The 27728-nt window shown below is 37.3% G+C and overlaps 1 protein-coding gene and 1 pseudogene across 3 annotated transcripts; one reads left to right on the top strand and one right to left on the bottom strand.

Annotated features, from left to right (window-relative positions):
- The first annotated feature begins 4697 nt into the window (after nucleotides 1–4697).
- LOC126627825 (probable serine/threonine-protein kinase PBL19) lies at nucleotides 4698–8023 on the top strand. Of its 3 annotated transcripts, none has more exons than XM_050297389.1 (5): nucleotides 4698–4844; nucleotides 5237–5604; nucleotides 5818–6078; nucleotides 7045–7167; nucleotides 7275–8023. In XM_050297389.1, exons 2-5 carry the CDS (start codon nucleotides 5248–5250, stop codon nucleotides 7821–7823), a joined length of 1290 nt encoding a protein of 429 aa, XP_050153346.1. In that variant the 5' UTR covers nucleotides 4698–4844; nucleotides 5237–5247; the 3' UTR covers nucleotides 7824–8023. The 3 variants fall into 3 exon arrangements, with proteins under 3 accessions (XP_050153346.1, XP_050153347.1, XP_050153345.1); XM_050297390.1 differs by lacking the exon at nucleotides 4698–4844 and adding an exon at nucleotides 4876–4952; XM_050297388.1 differs by lacking the exon at nucleotides 4698–4844 and adding an exon at nucleotides 4969–5134.
- A 35-nt stretch (nucleotides 8024–8058) lies between these two features.
- On the bottom strand, nucleotides 8059–11973 carry LOC126627815 (pentatricopeptide repeat-containing protein At1g09900-like; annotated as a pseudogene).
- Nucleotides 11974–27728: the final 15755 nt, after the last annotated feature.

Below are 27728 nucleotides of genomic sequence, written 5' to 3'. Positions count from 1 at the left end.
AGATTGATGATTTGAGATATTTGAAGGTATATGCTATTATGTTATTTTCTGGGAAAGTATACAGGTTTTACAGCGAGGGGTTAGAAATGTTTTAAATGAAATGTTTTCAAAAAACTTTGTTTTACTGACCCACTCAACTTTGTTTTGCGCCCCTCCAGGTTCTAGATAGCAGAGTTTTGGTGGCCACGAGGGATCCAACGGTGTTCTGACAGAATTCACAAATGTAGGACTCACCCTTGGGTGCTTCATCTTAGTAATTGTATTTTTAAAGCTTCCGAACTGTGTAAATGGTTACGTCACTCTCATGTGACGGCCAGCATGCCCTCCTTCGGGACGGGGTGTGTCATAATGGGTTAGCAATAATGTGATTCAATTAGTTGTTTATTAAATATTATTTTCTTTATTTTTAAACACATTCAAAACATCTTAAGAGGCGTGTAATGCCGGTTATAAAAAAAGTTTTTCAAATGCGGATAATAATGTATTAAATTAGTTGTCAAATGATTGTTTTTTTTTTTAATAAACGATATTATCTACACTAAGGGGGAGGGGGTGGGCTTAGCCTCACAATGAGCTAGCAATAATGTGATTTAATCAAGGGAACTTTAACGAAAAACACCCGGTACTGTTCACTTTAATGAAAAACCACATTTTTACACTAAAAAGTCAATCCTGGTACTATTCACTTTACCCTTTATTTTGTCCTTATCATTAAAACTCAAAGTTTTCAAGCCCTTTTCATTAGTTTTCCTTTTAATCAATTGTTTATTAAATATTATTTCTCTATTCTTAATGTAAATTCTATATACACCAATTTTATTATGTGAATTCAGCTGCTTTAATTGGTTTATGAGGAGTTTCTTCTAGCATGCTCTAAGATTATTCATTTACTTCAAATATTTCACTTTCTTTTTGTCAATTTACGCATATAAATACATTTAAAACGTGTAAATCGCGCGTAGCAAGCCGTGATTCTAAAAATGCCTTCTGCATGCGCTCAAGGTGAATAGTGATTATGGTGTCACCAAGCTTCAACAAAAATATTTGGACAAAAATACCCCCAAGACAAAAAACTTCAAAGGCATCCCAAAATAATGTATCAAATAAGGCAGTGTTGGAAATGTGCCCTAAACCAATCATATGATGATACTTTACGGACATTTCACATGTTAAACTAATCTAGTTTAATATAAAGGACAAAGATTATTGTTTGAAGCCGTCTCATATAAATGTTATATACTTAAACGATAATTCCAAGGAATATGTAATTGGGAGAATGTGATCTAAAGAAGTTAGATTCATGAGACCATTCTCTTTCGTATACATATCCTAAACGTTCATGATCATAGGATTGCCAATTTGGCATTTACAGTCCGTTAAGATCAGTACATGTTATGTCTTCTCTTAGGGAGAATGACTGGTCTCGAGTCATTGGTGTGACTGACACCAAGACAAGCATGTAGGTGCTTAATAGAGAATGAGTCCACTGAACACGATCAACAAGGAGTTCTCATACTCATGTCACATGAGAACTCATGGTTGGGATAATGCAAAGTAGTCTTTTGACCTAAGGCATCATAGTTGTCTTAAGGTTAGATCCTTGATCTTTGACTATGTCAAAGTCACTCCGTCAGAGGGTGTCCACAACATAGTTGGGGTTAAGCCACTTAGCCATGGAGACAAGTTAATGCACAACAAGGGATCTCTAACCTTCAAACCATTTTAGGGAGAATATTCTATGATATGATTAAGAATCTCTGGCCAGAGTATGAATGAGATTTAGGAAGTCGTTCCAAATCACATTCAAGGTAATCATATAAGTAAGAGAATCACATTGGATAGTAGACATGAATAAACTATCAAACCAAACAATGTGGTCAAGAGTATTGTATTAGAGAAAGACCGTATTGCATTGTAATCCTAAATTGAATAGGTTCTCCACCTCTTCTGATTAGCTTAGGTATCCATGACATACTGCTAAGTGTCACTCAAGGTTTGTGGAAGCCCTAAAGGTGAGTAAACAATAACGGGAGAATTGAAAGTAAGTTTCAATTCACAATCGATTCCAAGAGTTATAATCGCCCACTGCCTCGCTAAAAGGAACCTAATGGATCATACATCGTGTAAGGTAGAGATTGAAGAAACAACGGAAAAAGTAAGAATAATTAAATGGTTTAATTATTTGTGGTTAGGATTAATTAATATGTTAATTAATCAAATGAATATGTTCGTTATAGACCTCGAGTTAGTTTTGAGCCGCAAGGCCCAATGGGTTTTGAATGTCAAGCCCATTAACTCAAGTTGTATGACAACTTGAAAACACAAAGGGCTTGAAAGCCCAATGAACCCTTAATGGCCGACCATATAGAAAGGGGTAGTGAACTTGGCTTAATTTCAAGTTTGTCACTCCTTTGTGAGGTGGTATAAAGGCAACTTTATAGTCATCTCATCCTTATGGTTTCTTTTGAAGAAAAGATGAGAACACAAGCTCCATTTTCTTTCTAAGAGGCCGGCCACCCTAGGAAGGTTTTACTAGCATCTAAATCTTCCTAAGTCACTCATCTCTTCATCAATGCTCTCCTTGGTGTGGAGACTTAGAGATTCTCTATTTTGGGAACTTGGAGAATCCATTCATCCATCATCCTCCAAGAAATCCATGGAGCTAAGAATAAAGAAATGAAGGTCCTCTCTCTTGGGTGATTAGCCTTTGCTTATGCAAAGAGGAATCAACAAAAGTACAAGATTTCTCAACTCACTTTGTTTTGAGTTGAGTCTTGGTTCACCATAACTACTAGACTTTGAATTTCATGGGTTAATTTTTGTTTTTGAGTGCATACAAGCATGATTCCGCCTTTTGATTGTTAATAGCATGCATAGATGTTGATCAAATGAACTTGTTTTCACAAATATTTCATTTTGTGAGTTTTTTTTTATTAGTACCTCACAATAGGCTAGCAATAATGTGATTCAATTTCTCTATTTTTAAACACATTCAAAACATCTTAAAAGGCGTGTAATGCCGATTATAAAAGAGGTCATTTGCACGCGGATAATAATGTGATTAAATTAGTTGTCAAATGATTGTTTTTTTTTTTAACAAATGATATTATCTACACTAAGGGGGAGGGGGTGGACTTAGCTTTACAATGGGTTAGCAATAATGTGATCCAATCAATTGTTTATTAAATATTATTTTCTCTATTTTTATACATGTTCAAAACATCTTAAGAGGCGTGTAATGCCAGTTAGAAAAAAGGTCTTTCGCACGTGGATAATATTGTGATTAAATTACATTAAATTAGTTGTTAAAAGATTTTTTTTAACAAACGATATTATCTACACTAAGGGAGAGGGGTGGACTTAGCCTTACAATAGGCTAGCAATAACGTAATTCAATCAGTTGTTTATTAAATATTATTTTCTCTATTTTTAAACATGTTTAAAACATCTTAAGAGATGTGTAATGTCGGTTATAAAAAAAAGGCTTTTGCAAGCGGATAATAATGTGATTAAATTAGTTGTCAAATGATTTTTTTCTTTTTTAACAAACAATATTATCTACACTAACGGGGATGGGGACGGGCTTAGCCTCACAATGGGCTAGCAATAATGTGATTCAATCAATTATTTATTAAATATCATTTTCTCTATTCTTAATGTAAATTCTATAGAGACCAATTTTATTATGTAAATTCAGCTATTTTAATTGGTTTATAAGGGGTTTCTTCTAGCATGATATAAGATTATTCATTTATTTCAAATATTTGATTTTCCTTTTGTCAATTTACGCATATAAATACATTTAAAATGTGCAAGTTGCGGGTAGCACGCCGTGATTAAAAAAATGTCGTCGTGATTTTAATTAGTTTTTTTGTGTTGTTTTTTTTTTTTTTAAATTAGTACCTCACAATAGGCTAGTAATAATGTTATTCAATTTCTCTATTTTAAAACATGTTCAAAACATCTTAAGAGACGTGTAATGCCGGTTATAAAAAAGGTATTTCGCACGCGGATAATAATGTGATTAAATTAGTTGTCAAATGATTGGTTTTTTTTTTATCAAACAATATTATCTACACTAAGGGGGATGGGGTGAGTTTTGCCTCACAATAGGCTAGCAATAATGTGATTCAATCAGTTGATTATTAAATATTATTTTCTCTATCCTTGAACACATTCACAACATCTTCAGAGGCGTGTAATGCCGGTTATAAAAAATGTCTTTTGTACGCAGATAATAATGTGATTAAATTAGTTGTCAAATGATTATTTTTTTAACAAACGATATTATCTACACTAATAGGGAGGGTGTGGGTTTAGCCTCACAATAGGCTAACAATAATATGATTCAATCAATTGTTTATTAAATATTATTTTCTCTTATTCTTAATGTAAATTCTATAGAGATCGAATTTATTATGTGAATTTAGATGCTTTAATTGGTTTATAAGGGGTTTCTTCTAGCATGGTCTGAGATTATTTATTTATTTCAAATATTTGACTTTCATTTTGTCAATTTACGCATATAAATATATTTAAAACGTGTAAGTTGCACATAACACACCGTGATTCAAAAAATATTATATATATATATATATTATTATATTATATTACTATTATTGTCAACTTGAATAGTTGATGAATTCTCCTATTTTTAATCCAACCTTTGAATTCTCTTCTTCTTATATTGCCTAACCATTACGACGGCTAAAGCTAACCACCTACTTTATTATTCACATAAAATAAATAAATAAAAGGCCAAGCAAGGAAAGAAATCTGTGCAGGTCTCTCCAACCTGAACCTCCCAACCCTATTCAAATTATATGCAGAAATAATTGACAGAGGTATCTATTTTCTTTAAGATTTAGGTTTTAATATTTGGTTCTTTCATTCATTCATGGTTCTCTCTTTCGTTTTTGCTCATCTGAGTTAGGATTTCTGATACAATTTTTGTCAGTTGCCTTCTCTCCAAGTTAATTTGTACTTCCATTCTGATTTCCCATCTGGGTTTACACTCTTTTGATCTTCTCTTTAATCTTCCAACCATTTGTGATTTCATCTCTTTTTTCCTTAGGGTTTTTCTTATCTTGCATATTACTCTGTTTTCATTGACTTACTGCGTTTCGTTTCTCTAGTATGATTCTTGTTAATTTTTTTTTAAGTAAACATTTTTCTCTATGATTTTGTGTTCTACTGTTTTAGCATTTCCATTAAAAATCGGAGTATTCATGTGTAGGATTCTATACAATGAAGTGCTTCTACTACTTCAAGGACAAAGCTAGGAGCAGGGAACAAAGATCAGCACCAGAACTGAAAGAACAGAGAAACTCGGACTATTCAGGTCCCGGCGATAGGGTCATTAAGTCTTCCTGCTCTGCGAATTCACCCCGCGGTATACCAGAAATGTTTGAAGAGAAGGCTCATAACTTGCGGGTGTTCACTTTCGCGGAGCTCAGGCAGGCAACAAATAACTTCAGTAGGCTGCTTAAGATCGGAGAAGGCGGATTTGGGAATGTATACAAAGGTTCAATTAAGCCTGCTGATGCCAAGGACCACGATCCAATCTTTGTCGCCATTAAAAAGCTTAACAATGATGGCTTACAGGTATGGGGGTTAAGCACCTTACTATTACTTAACGCGCTATTGTGATTAAGATACATTTTGTAGACTAATTTTCCTTAATATTTAATCAAAAATTATTTAAACCGCTGTCACGATTATTGTTAATCGAGTTCTGAGTCTTCTGGCATCCTCTCATTACATTCTTTTTTGTGGTTTCGAATACCATTGCTTATGATTCTCTGTTCTTTCGTACAGGGTCACAAGCAATGGGTGGCAGAAGTTCAATTTCTGAGTGTTGTGGAGCACCCGAATCTTGTCAAACTAATCGGATACTGTGCTGTTGATGGTGAAAGAGGAATTCAACGACTGCTCGTCTATGAATTCATGCCGAACAGAAGTTTAGATGATCATCTATTCAACAAGGCGTACCCAACTGTACCTTGGGAGACAAGGTTACAGATAATACTTGAAGCTGCTCAAGGATTGGCGTATCTGCACGAAGGATTGGAGGTTCAGGTTAGCCCTAAACATCGATATTGAAAAATCAGTTTCTACATACAAATCAAGTTATATACTTGATTCGTAAGTCGGTTGTTTTAGCTTCCTGAGCTAGAGCTTGTTACATATGGCATATTTCACATATGTATCCATCTGGTTATGTCAGATTACATGCTTTATCCTTCATAAGATCTACCTTCGCTTCTGGTTCTGGGGTGGGGCGGTTATCCAAATTTGAGAATGTAGTTTCTTTCTTTGCATAAGGTCAACCCTAAAATTTTACATTCACCAGTCTTCCACATCGCTTTTTCATGCCTTAATCTCCGCCTAGTGGCGAAGCCAAAAGTCTGGCTCTAAAATGCTCTTAAGATTTAAGAAAAATATGGATCTGACGTACCCTAACTACAAACCACTATCATTTGGGTTCGGTATGATGTTGTTCTTGTTATCATCTTCCTTAACTCAACCCCCATGCCTAGTACCATGAGTCAGATTCAAAATATATGCCCCTTTATTTGGAAGGAGGAAGGAAGGAGGAGGGGAATAGAAAAATAAGAAAAAAGATAAAGCAAAAGTAATAGTATTAAAAGACTTTAAGAAATACAATAAAAAATGAAGGAAAAAATAAAAATAAGTTCTCTAGCCTACTTCTTCTCTCTCCCTCAAAACTCATAGTGACGTCGATTAATTGCATAAGAACCATAAGCCTCAAATTGAACCCAGTGAAGAAAATAAGGAAAAGATTCTGGTTGGGGCTCTAATACTGTCAAAGAGCTTTGGAAATCAGAGGGATAACTCTGGTTTTTTCTATGTGAAAAAAAATATCAAGTAGGCCCGGGACCATTATGGTCCCTTCATGGCTCCGCCCGCCCTTCCCTGCGGGAACTGTTTCTCTGCTAGACATGTTCTATTTCATGTTTTCAGTATTCAAGCTTAGTCTTAGTCTTGGTTATTCTGATTTTTTTTCTTATGCTGTTGATGAAGGTAATCTATCGAGATTTCAAATGCGCGAATGTGTTGTTGGATGAGAATTTTAAACCGAAGCTTTCAGACTTCGGGCTTGCTAGGGAGGGGCCAATGGTTGGCCATACTCATGTTTCAACTGCAGTAAGTATTGCATTCACTTATTTCTCACTAGCATTTGTAGCTTGGATAGGAACCTACCTATGCAAACACTGCTTCGAAAAATGCTGAAGAATGTTTCTCATGATCAGGTAGTGGGGACTAACGGGTACGCTGCTCCAGATTACGTCGAGACAGGCCATCTTACAACTAAGAGCGATGTATGGAGTTTCGGTGTGGTGCTGTACGAGATTCTTACAGGCAGGCGGTCATTGGAAAGAAGCCGACCAAGAATAGAACAGAACCTTTTGGAATGGGTGAAACAGTTCCCTCCCGACGGTAAAAAGTTTGGCTTGATAATGGATAGCCGGCTGGAAAACAAGTATTCGATCACTGCAGCAAGAAAGATTGCTAAGTTGGCCGAGAGTTGTCTGTCAAAGAGGGCAAAAGATCGGCCAACAATGAGTCAGGTAGTAGACAAATTAAAGGGGATTATTCAAGACTCCGAAGAGGGAATCCCATCGGAGAGAAGTCCTGAATCCGTTGAGAATGACCAAGCCGACTCGGTAACAAAGACGGGTGAATCGGAGGCCTCGGAGTCATGGAAGAGACGAATGGCTCACCTGGCCAAACTAGGTGAGCATGTGGAGAGCGCTAGTAGAAGAAGATTCATGATTATGCAGAGGGCGAAGGTGATATGATGGATAATTCATCCTGTATAGTTGTAACTTGTTTTCGGGTCGTTTTGGAGATAGATAGAACTTTTTATCGAGTAGGATTTGGATGGTTATTTTTGTAAAGTTGTTAAAGCCATCAGAGAATTCTAAGATTGGTTATGTGAGAATCAGCCTTTTCCATGTATAGCTGATTTAATGAGAATAAGATATGGCTGTTTCTTTTCTTCCTTTTTTGCCCTCTTTCCAGATAAACAGAAAATTCCCCCAAAGCACTCATTCATGGTAGCATTGTCACCGTACAATCTTGTGAAATCATTCATAACGTCACGGAAGTTAAATCTTCGACAAGAATCGCCCATAACTCATTCCCATAGAGATTACAAGAATTCCTAAAAGGAAGCCCAATGGATCATACGAAAAACTGCAGCGACCAGAGCCGAAACCTTCTGTTGCTCCCTCTCAGCAACACTCACTCAATCATGCAAGGCCTTGACAAAAGAGTTGGCTCATGTACATTTTCGGAGACTATGCAGCCCTTCGAGCTGCAAATGGAAACCTACTAGACATTGACCTTGTTCTTCAGTGCTTACTCTCGAATCTGCATAGCAAATTCACTTGGAGTGTGGTTCGCTGGGCGTCCTACATAGGTCCTAGAGGGTGCACCTGCCACACAAATAAAACAGGTCATGCAACTAACTTTCATCGGTAGAAACACATTAACCCATGAATTGCCTTGTTAACATATAAAATGCCCCCACTTCCAAACATTGCCTTTCACCTCACCTATTAACCCATGTATACTTTGCCTGCTAGTTTAAAGCCTTGCCTTTCGTTATTCAGCATACACATTGATAATTACCCAAATGGCAAACCGTTATAAATTTTAGATTACAATATAGGTTACCGATCCAGGGGTTTACGACATCGGATTTTAGATTATAATATGAATATTCGAAGTGAAATTCGAAGAGAAAACTTACAAAAAGGGCCCTTGTCAGCCAAGACACCATGATTTCCCTCAAAATAATTTTTTTTTATGAGTCCGTGCATGAATACAGTCCTGGGTCCACCGGTTGGAGCTTTCATTTTGCTTTGCCATCTATTTTGGGTTTTCAACCTATACACTTGTTCAGCTGCAACATAAAATTAAAACACAGTTAACATCAGTTGCCATATTATATCTAAAAGTCGGCATTGCTCTTTTATTAACTTCAATACCTGACCTAATGTGCCCAGCACATTATGACCCCTTTTCATAAATTCATGCACGGCATTTATCCAACATTTGCAGTTGACGGCATAACTGGCAGGCATGACTATTTTCTCATAACCTCAGCACACTTTCCCTTCCATCTCCTTTGTCTTGACTGTTTTCATTTGCTCGCCTATCTCTTCCCTTTGAGTGATCAGTCTCCCTTGAAACCATCAAGCCAGCTGCTTTTTGCTTCTTTCTGATTGTTGCTACTTCAATCTTGTTGCCACAAGAGGCATAAAACATGAGACCGGAAGGGTACAATCATGATAACATCAGAATGTCCCAGATCATAATCATTGTGGTGAAAACTGATGAACTAAATCAACTTTCAGGAGCCTTTAAAATCAATTAACTTAAGAGGATTTTGACTTGCATCCTTGCAAGGTTTATTTCTACATAAATAATCATATGTAATGTACATGAGGAAATCCAGGAAGAGGCTGTTTTCAGCTGTTCCACTGGAAATTTCAGAATCTTCTGGCAGATTATGATAAGCTCTGTCCAATAATTTATACGTAATTTTGTCAAAGCAAGTGGAAAACTCACTCAACTTCTGACCCCACATGAGGGCCTTCTCAGGCTTCCCCTGCTTGCAGAACTGGGACAATAACACATTAATTGTAACAGTATTTGGAAGAAACGCCAACTTGAGCAAGTTAGCCATTAAAATCATAGCACGGTCCAATATGTCAACACAAGCACCATTCATCATCGTGTTGTATGTAACTGAGTCTGGAACAACACCTCTTGAAACAAGCTCATCCAGAATCATCACAGCTCGATTTATATTTCGACTACTACAAAAACCTTGAATGCAAATATTATAGGTTGTGAGAGTTCACATCCACTGGCATACATTTTATACAAAAACTCATCTGCTCCAACCATGTCAGATGCTTTACAATAACCACCAATTAAGGTATTGTAAGTGACAATATCTGGGGTTAACCCAGTTGGGTACATGTCCATAAATGTATCAATTGCAGACTTCATTCTTCCCTGTTTACAGAACCCATTAATGATCATATTGGTGGTAAAGATATCCGGAAGAAGACCCTTTTGCCTCATATCTCTCTCTAACTTCAGTGCATAACTCAACTTGCCGCGGTTGCAAAACCCGCCAATCAAAGAATTATACACAAAATTGTTGGGCACAAAACCTCTCATTGACATATCCAGAAATATATCATATGCTTCCTCCACTAGACCCGCTTTACATAGTCCATTGATAAATGCTGAGAACGCAACAACATCAGGACATATCCCTCTTCTTACCATCTCATTCCATAAATTTTGAGCCCCGTCTAAATCGGCAATTCTAAAGTACCCATCCAAAAGCACCGTGAAAACAGCTTTTTTGATAGGGAACCCCTTCTCTATCATCTTACACAAAAACTCTCTGGCTTCTTGCAGGTTCCCCTTCTTGGATAAACCCATAAGCAAAGAACTACATGTAGAAGATGAAGGAGTTATACCAAATGTAACCATAAACTTATAGGCCTTAAGGGCCTTTTGCTCTAACCCTACTCTGCTACAAGCTGCAATAATTGAGTTGAAAGCGACCACACTCAGAGCTAATCCTTTTCCTAGCGTATCCTCTAAAAATTCAATGGCATCGTCCAACCGACCTGCCCAACATAACCCAGAAACCATGATGTCATACAATGAAGGATCTGGAAGCAACCCTGACACAGATATATCCTTTAACAAACGGTCTCCATCCTCTTCCCTTCCATACTTGTAATGCCCTGCAATCAAGATATTAAAAGTTATGCCATCAGGAGATATGCCTTTGTTTCTCATTTCTTCATATATCATGTTGGCCTGGCCAATGTCCCTTGCCTTAACGTACCCGTCCATCATGGTATTGTATATAGTAGTACTTGGAGAAATACCCATATCTGGGATCCCATAAAAAATCTTCCTAGCTTCCACCATATTCCCCTCCTTACACAACGCATTTATGACGGTGCTAAATGTAACGGTGCTCGGCTTACAAGCCCATGCAATCATCAAATGCACCCAATGAAGTGCATCGTCTGCCTGCCCCCTCTCACAGTTTGCATTGATCAGAATGTTATACGTAATACCATCCGGATCACACTGAAATTTCCACATCACATGCAACAAGCTCTCTCCCACCGTAATCAACCCTTTTCTACAAAACCCAAGAATCATCACATTAAAAGTACAATTACATGGGTGAGGCACTAAGGCCCCTTCCGAAGGATATCCCTAAACACCTTCCACACGCTACCATAATCACCAATTCTAATCAACAACCTCAAAAGAATCGCAATTGCTGACAAGCTCGGGTTCAAGCCCACCTCCCTCATCCTACTCACAACCTCCAATGCCTCCGCACCCATTTCGGCATTCAAGAAACCTCTCATAAGAGTATCAAGAACTGAAAAGTCTGACTCATATTCACAATGACCTCGCCACATAAATCCCACCAAATCTATACTCCTACTTGGCCCAATTCGCGCAATCACACACGAAACCACATCCTGAGCTAGAAACCGCAGATTATAACCTGCCAAAAAAATGTGCAGCAATACAACAACTCCTCCTCACAATTCCCTCACTATCATCCCTGAAGGCTAATTTGAAAAACCCAAATGCAGTTTCTCTACAACCCAACAGTTTCATAACTTTTACAAGAAAAAATGGGCAAAACCCTCTGGAAAAACCCTTCAAAGCATAACCCGGTTGGTTCTTTATTATCCGTGACAATCCAACCGTGACTTTACGCCTTTCATTGGAGTTTACAGAGCACAAGGATTTGGAAGTGGGGTTATTAGCAAATGGCAAAAACTGAGTAAAATAATCGAAGCTTTGAGAGCTTGTAATTAAGATTCGGGAGGAGTTGAAAGTGTGATAGTGTGTACCTTGAGAGAAGGGTGCACGCGACGGAGGTCAGCGGACATTGGAGCTCGCCTGAGAGCCGCAGTGGTTAAGCTGCGAGATCCGAACTCTGGGTCGGGTGTTTGGTGGGTTTGAAGGGCAAGAACATAGTACAGTGTGGAACAAGTAGAGACTGTTGGACGAGAGTGAAGGTTTGAGACTTGGAGTTGGGCAATGAAGAAGAAATGGGCCTCTACCCCCAAAATGCTGGGCATCACAAATAATTCCTAAGCCCATTTATTTCTCATCATTAAATTATGGAATTAAATTTTCGAAGTTTTTTGTTTGATTTACTTAAAATCTCTGTATTATTAGTCAGGTAGGATCTCGCTCATTCCATCCCTCTCTCACAACACTCTCCATCCACTCTCTCGCATTGCCTGCTCTCTTTCGTCTGGATCCTAGGTTCATCTTCGTCGTCTTTTTTTTCTTTTTTTTTTCCTGCTATCTCTATTCCTCCCTCCTCCTTACACACGCACCCCTCCCACCTCCTCCTTTCACCCTCCATTCACCTTCGATCTTTGACAAGTGATAACAAAACTTTTCATGGGTTGAAGGAGGAAGACGATGATTCGAATTCTTTCGATATGGGCTCCGACGAAGATGAGGACGACGAGGAAGGGAGCTGGGCTCCGACAAGGAAGGGGGTAGCAATTCGGATCTGGGCTCCGATGATAAAATGTTGGTTTATTACCATTGAAATTATAATTTCTACGATTTTTATTTTGGTTGGTGAATCGTTAAGTGGGTTCTATGGAGGGTGGGATTTGATGAGTGGAGACTGTTCTAAAAATCCCCGTCTAGTGCTGCCTAGGCATTAGGCGTTTGGTCACCGTGTCGATTAATGCTTAGGCGTTTAAAAATTTAGAAATGACTCCTAGATCTGATGAGGCACCCGCCTAGCTAGCCCAGACACGCCTAGACACCCGGCTAGGTTGCAACTCACTTAGACATAAAGTATACAACTTTCATTTTGCATTATTTTTTTTAATAAATTGTAAGAAACTTGTTGAATACTAAAATGAACACAAATTATATGTTTGTTCCTCATGTTTTCATTATGTTTCAATACTTTGTCATTCTATTTTGTAATTTATGATGTAATTATATATATTTTAAGTATAAACAGACACTTATTTAAACGAAATATAACAGATTTACTTAAATTCGCCTAGTCCACCTAGGTGCCTAGGCGCTAGGCCCCATCCCACCGCCTGACTAGCGTCTAGCGTCTTTTAGAACCTTGGTGGGGGAAGACGGTGAAGACTGTGAACAGACTTGGGTTTCTTTCCTTCCTTTTTAATTTTTTATTTTTTTAATTTTTCCTGTGTAATGATGTTTTATTTATTTATTTTTTCTGTTTTTCTTCCTTTTTTACATTTTAACAACAATTATTCTGTGAAATTATTTAAAAAAATTATTATAGTTCGACATATCATTTGATGCACAAGTTAATCCGAGATAACATCAAACACCCAACTAATTTACTCAATGTTAATCCGAGACAACATCAAACACCCGACTAATTTCCTCAATACTATTCGACGACTATTTATCATATCCGACATAAGTAGTCAGTACAATCCGAACTACTAAACAAGTCCCTAAAAGTATAATAGAATTTAATGTATTAATAAATAAATAAGAGGTGGTAATTGAAGAGTGATGGTGGTGTTGGCTATGATGATGGTGGATAATGGAGACGGTGCATATGATGGGTGGTAGCGGCGGTGGCGGTGTTGGTGGTGGTGGTTAAAGTTGTGGTTCTGGGATGGTAACAACAATAATGGTGTTGACAGTGGGGGTGGTGGCAAGATGATGATAGGAGTGGAGGTTGATGGTCATGGAAATGTATGCCTAGCGGTGAAGTGCTCGTGGTAGCGGCTAGGTGATGATAAAATGGTGCTAAATGCGGTGGTGGTCACACTTGCTTTTAGTTATGACCCTTGATACTCATTTGATTTGTTTAACCTAATGCATAAAAAAATGATCGCGTAGTGTAGTGAAACTAGCTCTCAACTTGAAGTGCCAAACATGAATTTGGAAGCGAAGATCAATCTGTTGACTTGTAGTTTCCTATAATTTAGAATTTCCTAGTTTATGATGGATCCCGTGTAATCTGGGAGAAATCTCTTTGTAATCTCCTGTAATTATTCTTCCCTGTTTGGTTAGGATTAAGATTGTATATTATACCTATTTCTACGAAGAATAAACACATCATTCAAAGCATTATCTTCTTGGTATTCAGAGCCTAGGTTAAGAAAAAAAACCAAAAGCCGCGCACTGTGCGTAGAACAGAACTCCTAGTCGCGCACCAGTTGTGCTGCACCATCCGACCAGCGAGCGACGTCGTCGTTGCTGACCCGATTCCACTGCGCCGATCCTGTATCTATCACGATCCACTGCTGCATCACGCCCAGATCGAAGCTCGGGTGCCCCGTAGCTCACGAACCGACATCAAATCACCGCTGCTGCAATACCGACACCAACCCAGTTGTCGATCAGCTGCTTCTACTACTGAATCGAATGGAACACCTCTCCTGAAATCATTGCTGCACAAACCAATCTGACTAAAATCAATTTGAACCCTTCCCATCTGCACTTGCGCGTGTTTTGAAAGCCCCAGAAGGAAGAAGAAAAAAAACGAAAAATAAAATAGAAATAGAAAAATAAAGAAAACAAAAAGTAAACGATTGTTTTTATTTTGAGTTTTTGAGGCCCACGGTTTGTATTGGAGACTTTCTCCAAGTTCCTGGCAGTTTTTTGCAACGTGGAAGGTTGTCCCACCTTTCACTTGAAGCCACGACATTCACCATTCTTTACGCTATAATTTAATGGACAGCGCTGAGATCCAATCAAAAGAACATATTCCGACTCTCAGTTCGTTCTACCGTCCACCTAACAAGTGCTCTCACTGTAGTTTGAAAAGGCATTCAAAAGATCGTTGTTTCAAACTTACTAGCTATCCTGTTAATTGGGACAAGACTTGAGATCCCTGGTGTAATGAGTCGTGTGCATTGATTGCTGAAACTAAGGTACATTCTGAACATACAGTTAATGATGGTAAGGCTTTAAAGGTTTCTGCATCTATTATGAATGATACATGGATAATTGATTCTAGTGCTACTGAACATATGACTTGTGATTCTAAATAGGTACAAACCCTAAAACCATCCCCCAAAACTGTCGTGAGTGTTGCCAATGGTAATGTTGCCCCCATTATTGGGGAAGGCGATGTCTCACTTTCTGATACCCTGAATCTTGATTTTGTACTCGTTGTTCCTTCTCTTAACTATAATTTATTATCTGTTGCTCAAATAATTGTCGCCCTACACTGTCTTGTGATTTTTTGGCCTCTTTTTGTGCTTTTAAGGACATTCGGACTCGCAAAATGATTGGTTATGGTATTAGGAAGGGAAAGCTCTACTACTTAGAGCTGACATCGAATAGTTCCCGACTGTTGACTCAATCTCTTGTAGTGGAAGGAAATCAGAGGAATAAGAATAAAGCTTCGGAGAATTGGTTGCGGCATCGTCGACTTGGACATGCTTCATTCGGTTATCTGCGGAGGTTGTTTCCCATCTAAAAATGCTACACTTTGTGGTGCTCATTGATTTGTTACTTTTATTGATGACTGCACATGTATAACTTGGGTTTGTTTGATGAAGTCCAAATGTGAAGTTACTTCTTTGTTTCAGTAGTTTTGCAAAATGATACAAGTACAATATAAGTCACAAATACAGGTTCTTAGGAGTGACAATGGTGGCGAATATGTAAACTCTGAACTTCGTGCCTTTCTTGATCATCATGGTATTGTTCATCAGACTACATGTCCATATACTCCACAACAAAATGGTGTTGCATAACGCAAGAATCGTCAGCTTCTAGAGGTTTTTCGTGCCTCTTTGCTCGAGGCGCGTCTCCCGTTATCCTTTTAGGGAGAAGTTCTCACCTCAGCTGCGTATCTCATGAATCGTGTTCCATCCCGATCAATCGACTTTCAGACACCGCTCCATACTTTCTCTTCATATGTTGATGTTCCTACAAATCCTAATCTTCCACCTCACGTGTTTGGTTGTGTGGCCTTCGTTCATCTTCATAAACAGCAAAGAAGTAAGCTTGAACCTCGAGCCCTACGGTGTGTGTTTATGGGGTATGCCTCAAATCAAAAGGGGTATCGTTGTTATCACCCTCCGACGAAAAAATTGTTTATCACTGTGGATGTGGCGTTTCATGAGAATGATATGTATTTTGCCAATCCCGAGTCTTCACTTCAGGGGGAGAATCAGACAAAAGTTCAAACTCTTGATTATACTATTCCAGATATAGATAGTGTGAATGATTTGGATTTAAGTGGTGATGTCTTGGAAATAAGTGGTAATCATTCACATGAAAACAATGATGTGAATGAATTGGAACAAAGTGGTAATGTCTTGAAGACAAGTGGTGATCATTCACATGGAAACAATGTTGAATACATTGAAAATGACGAGTTAACATTGCCAAATAACTCACTTCCTGATAGCTCACTGCCAGTTCCCTCACCACTGGATAGTCATGTGTCGTCAGCTGCCTCAAAGTCGATCTTGAGTCCCAATAACCATAATCAATCGTCTTCGATCCCGGATGCACCACTACCACGTCGTCTCCCTAATCGCGTCAACTGAGGTATTCCTAAACTTACTTATGAAGTTGACCCTAAATGTAAAACTAGGTATCCGGTGAGTAAGCCCAACCCTGAGTCTAATGTGTTATACCCGTTAAGTAATTATACGTCTACCTGTCACGCCACAATCCCGACATACGTCTAGGATCGACATGTGACGTCACCAAATATCTGTATCTCAACATACCCCACCTCCGGGATATGGCAAATCACAACTTGAGAATCGAATCGCATAGTAATTTTTTGTACACTTTATGGATGCATCTAACCTCCCCGTTAGACTGCCTACATACCCTAAACAGGGATCAAGCCATTCGTAGTTCATCCTTCACTATACTCGAACAATCATCACATAAATCGTTATGTCTCAACAATATACCACAATGCATATCATGCAATATTTCAAAGAACAAACGACAAAGCACAATCATATTCTTTAATCGTCTTGCCATTCACCCATACATGCATTCCAACATCATCCAAAAACCACCCCAATCAATAATACATACCATACGCCGAAATGCAGGGCTAGAGCGACATAGTTTGGCCGAAGCCTACATCTCTGAAATTGATATCAAATTCAAGGAACCAACAGGTCAATGGATACGATTCCGGACCATCACTCAAAGGAATCACAGAGTAGAAAGGATTCCAGACCATCACTCAACGGAATCCAAAAGGATACGATTTCGGACCATCACTCAACGGAATCGCAGAGTAGAAGGGATTCCGGACCATCACTCAACAAAATCCAAGTGGATACGATTCTGTACCATCACTCAACGGAATCACTGAGGGCCAAGGAACACATCAACGGCTTAAAGAAACAACTCATGAATAAAGTGCTCAATTTACAATGGCTCAACGAAATGAAACAAAGCACAAGTAATAAATTAGAACGGTCAACGAAGCGAGAAATGAAATAATGAAATGGGATATGAAACAAGTTTTGAAGCAACAAACCCCATGGCAATGGATTAACGGCCCACTATTAGCCTTCATATTTCATCATATAATACCATCTATGCAAATCAACCACATTTCACATATGCACGTCAAATCACATATCACAATCATCATTAGTACGCAAGCCAAATCATGTTTAATAAACATAGGTCTATGGCAAAATATATAAAATCACATTTCAATAGAAATCACATTATAAAACCAAGTCATATTCACAAATGATACTAATATAAGAAATCAAGGTAATAGCCATATCACATATGTTCAAGTCACTCTCTAACCAATGTAGGCCCACTAGACTTCACTTAAAATCTCTCGTAGTACTCATTTTAGTATCTAGAACTTTTCGAGACATGTTGACCAAAAGTCAACTCTCGGTCAACAATAGGGTCCACAATTCTACATAATTCGATCCGGAAGATCCGTACGTTGGATTTCAGATCTGTAACTTCCAAAGGTCCACAATATGCTCATAGAACAAAAGACTAAATTATCATCACGATCCGACAGTCGAATCTCCGCCAATTGCTAGAATTAGATGGTTTTCGACGTTTTATTTTACGAACTTACAAACCCAATTCGGAAAGATCCGTACGTCGGATTCCTGATCTGTAAATTCCTAATATCCTCAAATATTATGTTCTATAATATATTAGAGTTTGATGATGATCCAACGGTCGGATCGTCGATTCACATAATAATCAAGTGACGGTCTCTAATAAAACTATGTTTAAACAATGAGATTTCGTCATTTGGACTTCACATATGAAATTGGATTATCAAATTTAGCCTAAGAAGGTCAGGGGTACCTCGGCCCACGCGCCTCCACCACGCACTGCCGCACACGGCGGCCGGCCACCCGACTTGCCGGAAAATTCAACTAATTCCAAAAATTACCAAATTTTACAGAAATGAAGATCTCAATGATTAAAACAAGTTTTATACCTGTGACCAAGTCCAATTTGGCTCGCACCCGTCGGAACTCTAGAATGGGTGAGCTTCGATTCTCCTTCCTCGGTGTTCCGACGTCCCTACAACTGATTGGGTCTTGTTCCTGGGTCCAAGGGGAGTTGATTAAGAGTGGTGATGGGAGGTGTAACTCTCTGGAACGGCAGAATCGCCGTCGGGCACCTCCGGTGCTCCGGTGGAGTTCCTCATGATTTTGGGCCTAAAATCCCTCAAATTTGGGTGGAGGTGGTAGAAGGGAGGTTATGGAGTAGTTTTCAAGTGTTGGATGGGTGAATTTCTCCTGAAAAAATGGCAAATATTGGTAGGAATTAGAACCAGGTCGAAGCCGGTTTTTGTTGTGGGTGTGGTCGACGGGAAGAGGGAGGTCCTCCCTCTTTTCTTCTAATTGTTCCCTCCCCCTGTTTTTTCTTCTGATTGGTACCCACTAACTCTTACATGATTGGCGTTTTTCCTACAAAGTGGGAATTATTTAATTAAAAACTATAGTTTAGTAAACGATTTCAAATGTTCGTAACTATACCGTTATAATCCAAACTCACAAACGACTTTCACCTATGCTCTCGTGGTTTCAAGATCTATTTGAAAACATTATTGGTGACATCGAAAGGTCAACAAATTTTAAATACTTAATTTCCAAACTTCAAACTTCGTAACTGGTTTAATTAAAATCTAAATTCAAATAAATTAATATAAATTCCCGAAAAATAGTATAAAATCTCAATAATACAAACACGTAAATTATAACAGTGAAATCCAGGCACGGGATTTCACACTACCAGTCACCTGTCAGAATCAAATAAGTCATTTGTGCATCAATTATCTACTGTATCTATTCCTAACATTGTGCATGAGGCTTTAGCTGATCCACGTTGGCAAGCGGCAATGAATGAAGAGTTGAAGTCTTTGAAAAAGAATGCTACCAGGGAGATCACAGACTTGCCAACTGGCAAGAAACCTGTGGGATGCAAATGGATCTATACGGTGAAGTACAAAGCTGATGGAACTGTAATACCCCATATTTAAAAAAAAATAATTATATATATATATATGGGTGTATGTTGGGTAATTATTTTTAAGTAATGATTTTATTAGATTTATTTTATGCAAGAACCTATTTTCGGTATGTAAAATAGTTTCAATGTAAAATCCTTTTTTCCTACAAATTATTTCAAAAACTAGCTAGTAGTATTTTATGTTCATATGTAATTAAGGATATTTTTAGTTTGAATTGGAGGAGGGAGATTAAATGAGTTTGGATGAGGTGGAGAGTTTGTAACATTAGGAGTTAATGATTTGGTGATTACTCACTTCTCTAAATGTGGAGTGGAAGTCTATATAGCATACGTGCATGTGTCTCAGTGCATGAGTTTGGCTTTATTTTCTAACAAAGGCTAAGTACAGTTTTGCCAATTATTAGAGAATAAAGAGGAGGGGTTAGTCACCACTCTAGATAGGTAAAGGTGGAAGTTGGTAATTAATAGAAGTTAATAATTAGGGTGTGGAGGTGGGAAGCCTTTGGCTTATACGTGTGGTAAGTGTTGAGTTTGGTTTGATATGTTTACCAAGTAAGAGTGAGTTGGCAAGTTGAGTTAATGTAGAGAGATTACTCACCCATAAACATTTGAGAGGTGTTAGTCTATATAGAGCCATAGATTAGGTATGTGTATGTATTAGCATGCATGTGGCAATATGTTGTTGTTGTTTTAGAGTGCTTATTCACTAGCCTAGGGGAATTTCAATTAATTGTCTATATTCTCTCTTCAATGCTTCAATCTATCATTACAAAATTTCCAATGAGGTGAGAACGGGTGGGATGCATATCCCTTAGACTTTGAACTGGCTTTTTAGTGTTTGTTCACCTTGCATGATATTGATTAACTTCACATTTGTTGTTTTGCTATTGAACCACATATCATGGTTGATAATTGGTGAGGATTCATTCCCCAAATTGTTTGGACGTGGCCTTTGGGTGCAAGGAACATCTTGCATATTATTCATTAGTTCATAATTAGCTTCACACTTGTTGTTTTTCTATTGGACCACATTTCATTGCTAAGGATTAGGACAACATTTGTTATTTAGTGATTGGAACACATTTCATGGTGATGATTAGGTTAACAATTGGTGTGTTTCTATTGGAACACATTTTATGTCTAATGATTGGCACAACACTTGCTTTCTTTCTATTGGCACACTTGTGGAGATTCTTTGGAGAGGAAAATGCAATACAATCTCTATAAAGGAAGAAACACTCACCAAACGGAAGACATAGAGAGAAGAGAGAGGAAGAAGAAGAAGAAAAGGAAGAAAAAGAACAACTCCAATAAAAAGCCATCCTCCCTTTCATATTACCCAATTACCTTTCTTTTACATATTGTTAAGGCTTTAAGCCATCTTTCATTGTATTTGTAAAGTCCCTCATATATATAGTAAAATACAATGAAAGCAAATCCCAGTGGATGTAGTCGATTTGATGAACCATTTAAATCTTGTGTGTTTATGCGTTTACATTTTGAGATCATTGACATGAGAAGCACTTCCACCAAACCATCAAAAATCTCCATTTATTTTCCCTTGAGAATGATGTACAAAAAGTGTGAGACAAATCCCAGAAAAATATATGAGACCTTACCCAACAAATCTCTACCAAACTCCATTCATCAAAAGAAAGATATCCAAAACTAGAAATTCGTCCAGCCTATTTAATAGACCAAAACACCAACATCCATAGATTATATCATAATACTTTATTCATGAGAGTTGTTTGTCTGTCTCTCTACCATGTTATATCACAATTTCCGAAAAATCCAACGGTGTGATCATCCAATATGTTTGAAATACCAACTCATGTCTCTAAATCCGCAGAAAACTGGACAGCCATGTTATGAGTACCAAAACCCCATTTTTTAGAGTTCAGATCAAAACACTTCATTCACAAAAGTTGTTCCTTATCATCTCCTTTATAATGTATCCAAAAACTACGACAATCCAATCTATGTGCTGACTTGTATCCCAGTTTGAATGGCTGATGTTCGGTTGAGCTAGCCTTCTCTGCCAACCTCTTTGCATGGCCAACATCTCTAGTTTCTTTTGCTCACTTTCATGGAATTTTTTCAGCAATCTAACTCCTATTACATATGTAGAGTTTCAGCTATATTAAAGAAGAGGAAGGGGAAGTGGTGAAGGAAGAAAGAGAACAAGAGAGAGGAAATGAATTGAAACAACAACAAAAAATGAGGAACTGGTAACATATTGCTTATCATTTACATAGATTATTATTTTGTTAATATTATGATTATATTACTCTTGTTACTAATCAATTTGATTTATGTTGAAGTTACAGGCTTGTTAAAGAAAATGTGAGTATTGATATCTATGTGAACATGACATATACATATGCATTGCAAAGCAAGAAAAAGAGTTGTGCTGTGTCAAGTGCTCACTTGTGTAAAGTGTTTAAGTTGTAAGGATATTCAAGGGCTGAAGTTTGCCTTGAATAATAATGAACCTTGTATATGTCAGGCATAGGGTGCAAGGCTTGAGTATACAATTGGTTGATGATAAAAATAATGAAATCTTGTATATGTCAGGTGTAGGGTGCAGGGTTTGAATATACATTTGGGCGTCAAGTGAAGTGTCTGTTTAATAAAGTGGAAACTGAGAGTTTAATTATAAAAATTGGGTTTAAGGGATGAACGAGAGTTAATTCATATTCTAACGTACTCAGAGCCAAGTGGTATAAGCATAGTATGAGACGTGCATGCTTGGGTGCCTTAGGTATGTGTTGAAGGGATTAGAAGGGAGTGAGTACATTCATGCATCTCATTGCATACATTTTATGTTTTTGCGAGAGATACTCATTTCAATTATTATTTTAGTTGGTACTTTTATTATGAATTAATTTTGTATATTAATATTTTATTTCCGCTGCATATTTGATAATTTTTATGTAAGATTTTGTTATCTAATGTATGTAAAATTGTTATAATTTTATTTTATTTTCCACCATATCTTGGTTGTAAAATTTATTTATATAGCTAAGATATGACTCACACCCTAGCTCATGAGTAGTCTTTATTCGCGAGTCGGGCCGTGACAGGAACAATGGATTGCTTCAAGGCAAGACTAGTAGCAAAATAATACACTCAAAAATATGGAATTGACTATACAAATACATTTGCCCATGTGGCCAAGGTCAATACAGTTCGTGTTTTGTTGTCCTTGGCTGCAAATCTTAATTAGCCATTACAACAGTTTGATGTGAAGAATGCCTTCTTGCATGGGGATTTGACACAAGAAATTTACATGGAACTCCCACCAAGGAGTAATGTTCCAGATATGCATAGACAAAAGGTGTGTAGGCTTTGAAAATCATTGTATAGGTTGAAGCAGTCCCCAAGAGCGTGGTTCAGTAGATTTACCAAGTCTATGAGAGCATTTGGATATAAGCAAAGTAACTGTGATCACACGCTGTTCTTGAAACATCGAAATGGAAAGCTTACATCAGTTATTGTATATGTGGATGACATGGTAGTTATCGGTACTGATCCGGATGAGTGTGCAGCCTTGCAGAAATATTTAAGTACAAAATTCGAGATGAAGGATCTTGGGTCTCTGAAATATTTTCTCGGGATTGAGGTATCAAGGAGCAAGTCATGAATCTTCCTGTCACAGAGAAAGTATATTCTTGATCTGTTAAAAGAAACTGGCATGTCAACATGCAAACCCGTGACTACTCCATTGGCAGAAGGAATGAAGCTGAGCATTGATCTAAACCAAGTACTGGTAGATAAAGGGAGGTATCAACGGTTAGTGGGAAGATTAATGTATTTGGCACATACTAGCAAGGTTCTAAAAAACGCTAGGCGCTAGTCGGGCGGCGGGCTAGCGCCTAGCGCCTAGGCAGCCTAGGCGGATTTAGGTAAATTTTTTGTATATCTTGTAAATAATACATATTGACACTTACACAAAATTATACTTGTATGAAATCTATGAGTAAAATGCAAAAAAATATCTAACAAGTCCAAAATTTAAAAACACATTAAGCATATAGGCCCTATAACTTAATACATTTTGAAAGATTATATCTAATTTAAAAAAAAAATAAAAGTAAAAATCCCATGTGAGTTAGGCGGTCTGATGTGAATATGGGTGGGTGGTTCATAGTAATTTAAAAAAAATTATGTTTAATTTAAAGAGAAATAAGGGTGTTTGGATGTAGGGACTGACACCCCATCATTTTTTACAAGAAAAATCAATATGCAAGACTGACAACCTATGGCTTTTGACAAAAAGCAAGCAACTTGATGCATGCTGTCAAAACTTGATTGGAGGGAAACTAAGAAAAAAAATTAAATAAGAAAAGCATGTATAGTGTACGTGGTGTGAAACAAAGAGAGAGAGAGAGAGTCATCTTTCAGCGTCTTCATCCTTTCGCCAAACTGTGAACCAGAAACCAGAAAGACAAGATTGCAGCTGATCTACATTCTTGAAAAAAAAGAACAAAACTGAAATTCCTGGACCACCTAGGCCATTCAGTCGCCCGCCTAGGCCGTCTCGACGGCCGCCTAATTCATGTCCCGATTTTTCTCCCGATTTTGAGTTAATCCCCACGGCTGGCCACCGCCTAGGCCGATTTTTAGAACACTGCATACTATACTAGACCTTGCTCAAGCCTTAAGTGTCGTTACTCAATATATGCATGATCCAGGAGAACAACACATGAATGCAGTTATGAGAATATTGAGTTATTTGAAAGGAAGTCCAGGAAAAGGGATTTTATTTAAGAAGAATGGTCATTTTAGTGTTGAAGGTTATACGGATGCTAACTAGGCCGGTTCGAGTGATGATAGACGCTCAACATCAGGTTACTTCACCTTTGTTGGTGGAAAACGGATTACTTGGAGAAGCAAGAAGTAAGGAGTAGTAGCAAGGTTGAGTGCAGAAGCGGAATACAGAAGTATGGCCCTTGGTATTTGTGAGATTTTATGGCTTAAACTACTACTACAAGATTTGGGTGTCAAACATAGTCAACCGATGAAGTTGTTTTGTGATAATAAGGCTACTCGCGATATTGCTCATAATCCGGTACAACATGATAGAACTAAACATGTAGAGGTTGACAAGTTCTTTATTAAGGAAAAGCTAGAAGGTAAAATAATTGAAGTGCCTCCAATCAGAACGGATGATCAAATAGCTGACATTCTCACCAAAGCAGTTTCTAGTGAAAAGTTCTCTAAGTTTCTAAACAAGTTGGGCATGTGTAACATATATGAACCAACTTGAGGGTGAGTGTTGACTTGTAGTTTCCTATAATTTAGAATTTTCTAGTTTAGGATGGATCACGTGTAATCTAGGAGAAATCTCTTTGTAATCTCCTGTAATTATTCTTCCCTATTTGGTTAGAATTAAGATTGTATATTATACTTCTTCCTAAAAAGAATAAACACATTATTCAAAGCATTCTCTTCTCAATCGAGCAATCATACGGGAGAATGAGAAAACAGTGGCAAAGAAGACAATTGCATGGCGACCAGTCGATTTGATCACCTAATCAATCGGATCATGCCGACCGATCAACCCGCATATCGTGTTTTGAATTGAAGTCCCATTTAGGCTATGTTTTGTCTATCTAGACTGGATTATGGTATCATATTTGGACTTGTATTGTAACCGGGTTTGATTCCCATATAAATAGGACTTTGGTGAGCGTTTTTGTGTGTTTCTATTTGCTTGGTGTATCAGGGTATTTTTGGGTTTGGTTATTATGTGTGCCATCATGATAGTACAATGGAATCAAGATTTATAAACCAAAAGCTTACCAACCGGCAAAGCCTGAAATTCTTCAACTCCATACTACCCACTAAAAGTTGACATATAATTTCTTTTCATAAAGAAAAAAAAAACAAAAAAGAAGAAGAAGGAAAAGAAACCAACGAACACTTGGGTTGATTTTAATTGGAGAAATTGAAAACTTATTTATTGGATTTTTATCATAAATCGTTTTTGAAATTGATCTAACTTATCATTGTAATTTCTTAATTTACAAATCAATCAATCTAGTTAGACCCTAAATTTTATCACTGCACATCAATGTGATCCTTGCCGTCAAAATCTTGTAGATTTTCTGTTAATTTGATGACATGGAACACACAGAGCTTATATAACCAATAAGTTAACATAACGCGACGATACAAGAAAAAGTAAATTTTTTTTTTTTAAATTCTAAAACCAATTAGAAGACAAATAAAATAATTTAACAAATAAATAAACAAAGACAACAAAAAGGCCCATCTGCATCTTCCAAGCCATATCCACCCAAACCCCAGCTGCATCTCAAATTTTTTTTCGATTCTCTGCAATTCGTTTTATCTGCGGTTCGCTTTTGGTTCGTACAATGACAGGGAGAAGTGAAGGCGGCGATCGGGATTGATTCTCTGCAACCAGGTGGCTATGGACCCGCAATTGAAATCCTTTATCCTTTTTCCAAGTTTTTTGATGTTATGATATTGTTTTGGTGGGTGGTTGTGGCAGATGGTGGTCTAGGGAGAGAGAGACGCGGATGGCGATGGGGGAAGATGCAGACTGGGTTTTTTTTTTTAATTTATTTAGTTTTTGAAATATTTCATTTGGTTTTTTTTTAATTTTAAAAAAAAAATTCACGTAACACCAAGTTATTGGCTATGTAGCTGTAGGCTCTACGTGTGCCATATCATCAAACTAACAGAAAATTTAACGAATTTTGACGGTAAGAATTACATTAACGTGCAGAGATAAAATTTAGGGATGAGATTGATTGATTTGCAAATTAAGGGATCAAAATGATAATTTAGATCAATTTCATAGACCATTTGTGATAAATATCCTTTATTTACATTGTGTAAGAATACCAACCATTTTATTGTATTTTATTTTTACAAATTAACCACTCAAATTCTATTTTCAGTGTGTACCATCTTTATTAATTTTCATAAGTAATACGATCAATACGCTACTTTAGTATGAACATACCTCCTCCATAAAATGCAGAAAGAAATTTATGTACAAACATCACATACCTCGCACACGAGCCTTTTTCAATGACAGTTTTCGACATTTCAACACTTATTGACACCCTCAGACGTGAAATTTGCAAGTAGAAACAACTTCAATGCAAATATGTGTGCCGATGAGAGGTAGCCAATATAATCTTTACCCCGTCTGTGTTGCGGCGCTTGCTAGGAGGAAGTTGTGTCTGGGATCTTTGATTCGACGTCCACCAATTTCCCTAAATCTTCATTCTCTCTTGGTAATTTTGTAACTGCTCTTTGTTTGATCAGTCTCCCAGTTTTGTTCATTTTGGTCAACTTTTATGTATGAGCAATGTTAGGTATATCAAATTTGTTGACTAAATTTACAAATTAAATTATGTGTTACCGATAAGAAATAAGTTAATCAATATTTAAATAATAATTCAATCATTAACTTTCATATCATATAATTTATAAAATTTAGTCACTAGCATTAGTCATTTTGTACTTGTGCTGTTAGCCTTTTGGCTATTTTGAATGGAGTTGCTACTTTCCAGTAAAAAATAAAAATCTTAACCCAAGTCGTGTTAATAAGGGGGAAAAATCTCCTATTATGCAACTTGCGAGGATTTTTAATTGAATTTCTTATGAAAACGAATAGATTTTTAAATGTGTCAAACGCAAAGGTAAGTAATATAATTGATTAAAAACTTGAAAATAAAATTTTCAATCAATTGTAATATACCACTTTATCTATCGAACCGTGTAAACATTTAAAATTTCGTTCATGAAAAATTTAAATTCGCATTAAAAGTAGAATCATGATTGGTTGTCAAAAGAAGATCTTTAGGGGATATTTGCAGAAACCCTAATTGTCCAAGCGGTGTATGTGCAAAATTCCCAATCGATTTTTATTAAAACAAAGAAGAAAAAAAGTTAAGATATTTTGTAATGATCGATCATGACATCCATGCTTTTGGCAAAGATGAAAGCTGGAAAGGCCTATTCTTTTATTCTTTCTACATTTCCTTTTCTCTTTTGGCATGGAAAGTCACATTATTTGAGAAACTTTACATCAAAATTAAAAGACTAAAACAAGTGGTGAACCTGATTGTTAAAAGAGTTTTTTTTTTCTTTCATTCCGTTGCGTTTTGTGT

This window comes from Malus sylvestris, chromosome 7 (assembly GCF_916048215.2).
Source record: "Malus sylvestris chromosome 7, drMalSylv7.2, whole genome shotgun sequence".
NCBI classification, from domain to species: domain Eukaryota; kingdom Viridiplantae; phylum Streptophyta; class Magnoliopsida; order Rosales; family Rosaceae; genus Malus; species Malus sylvestris.
The sequence above is the reverse complement of the archived record's forward strand: the minus strand, read 5'-3'. Positions and strand labels throughout refer to the sequence as shown.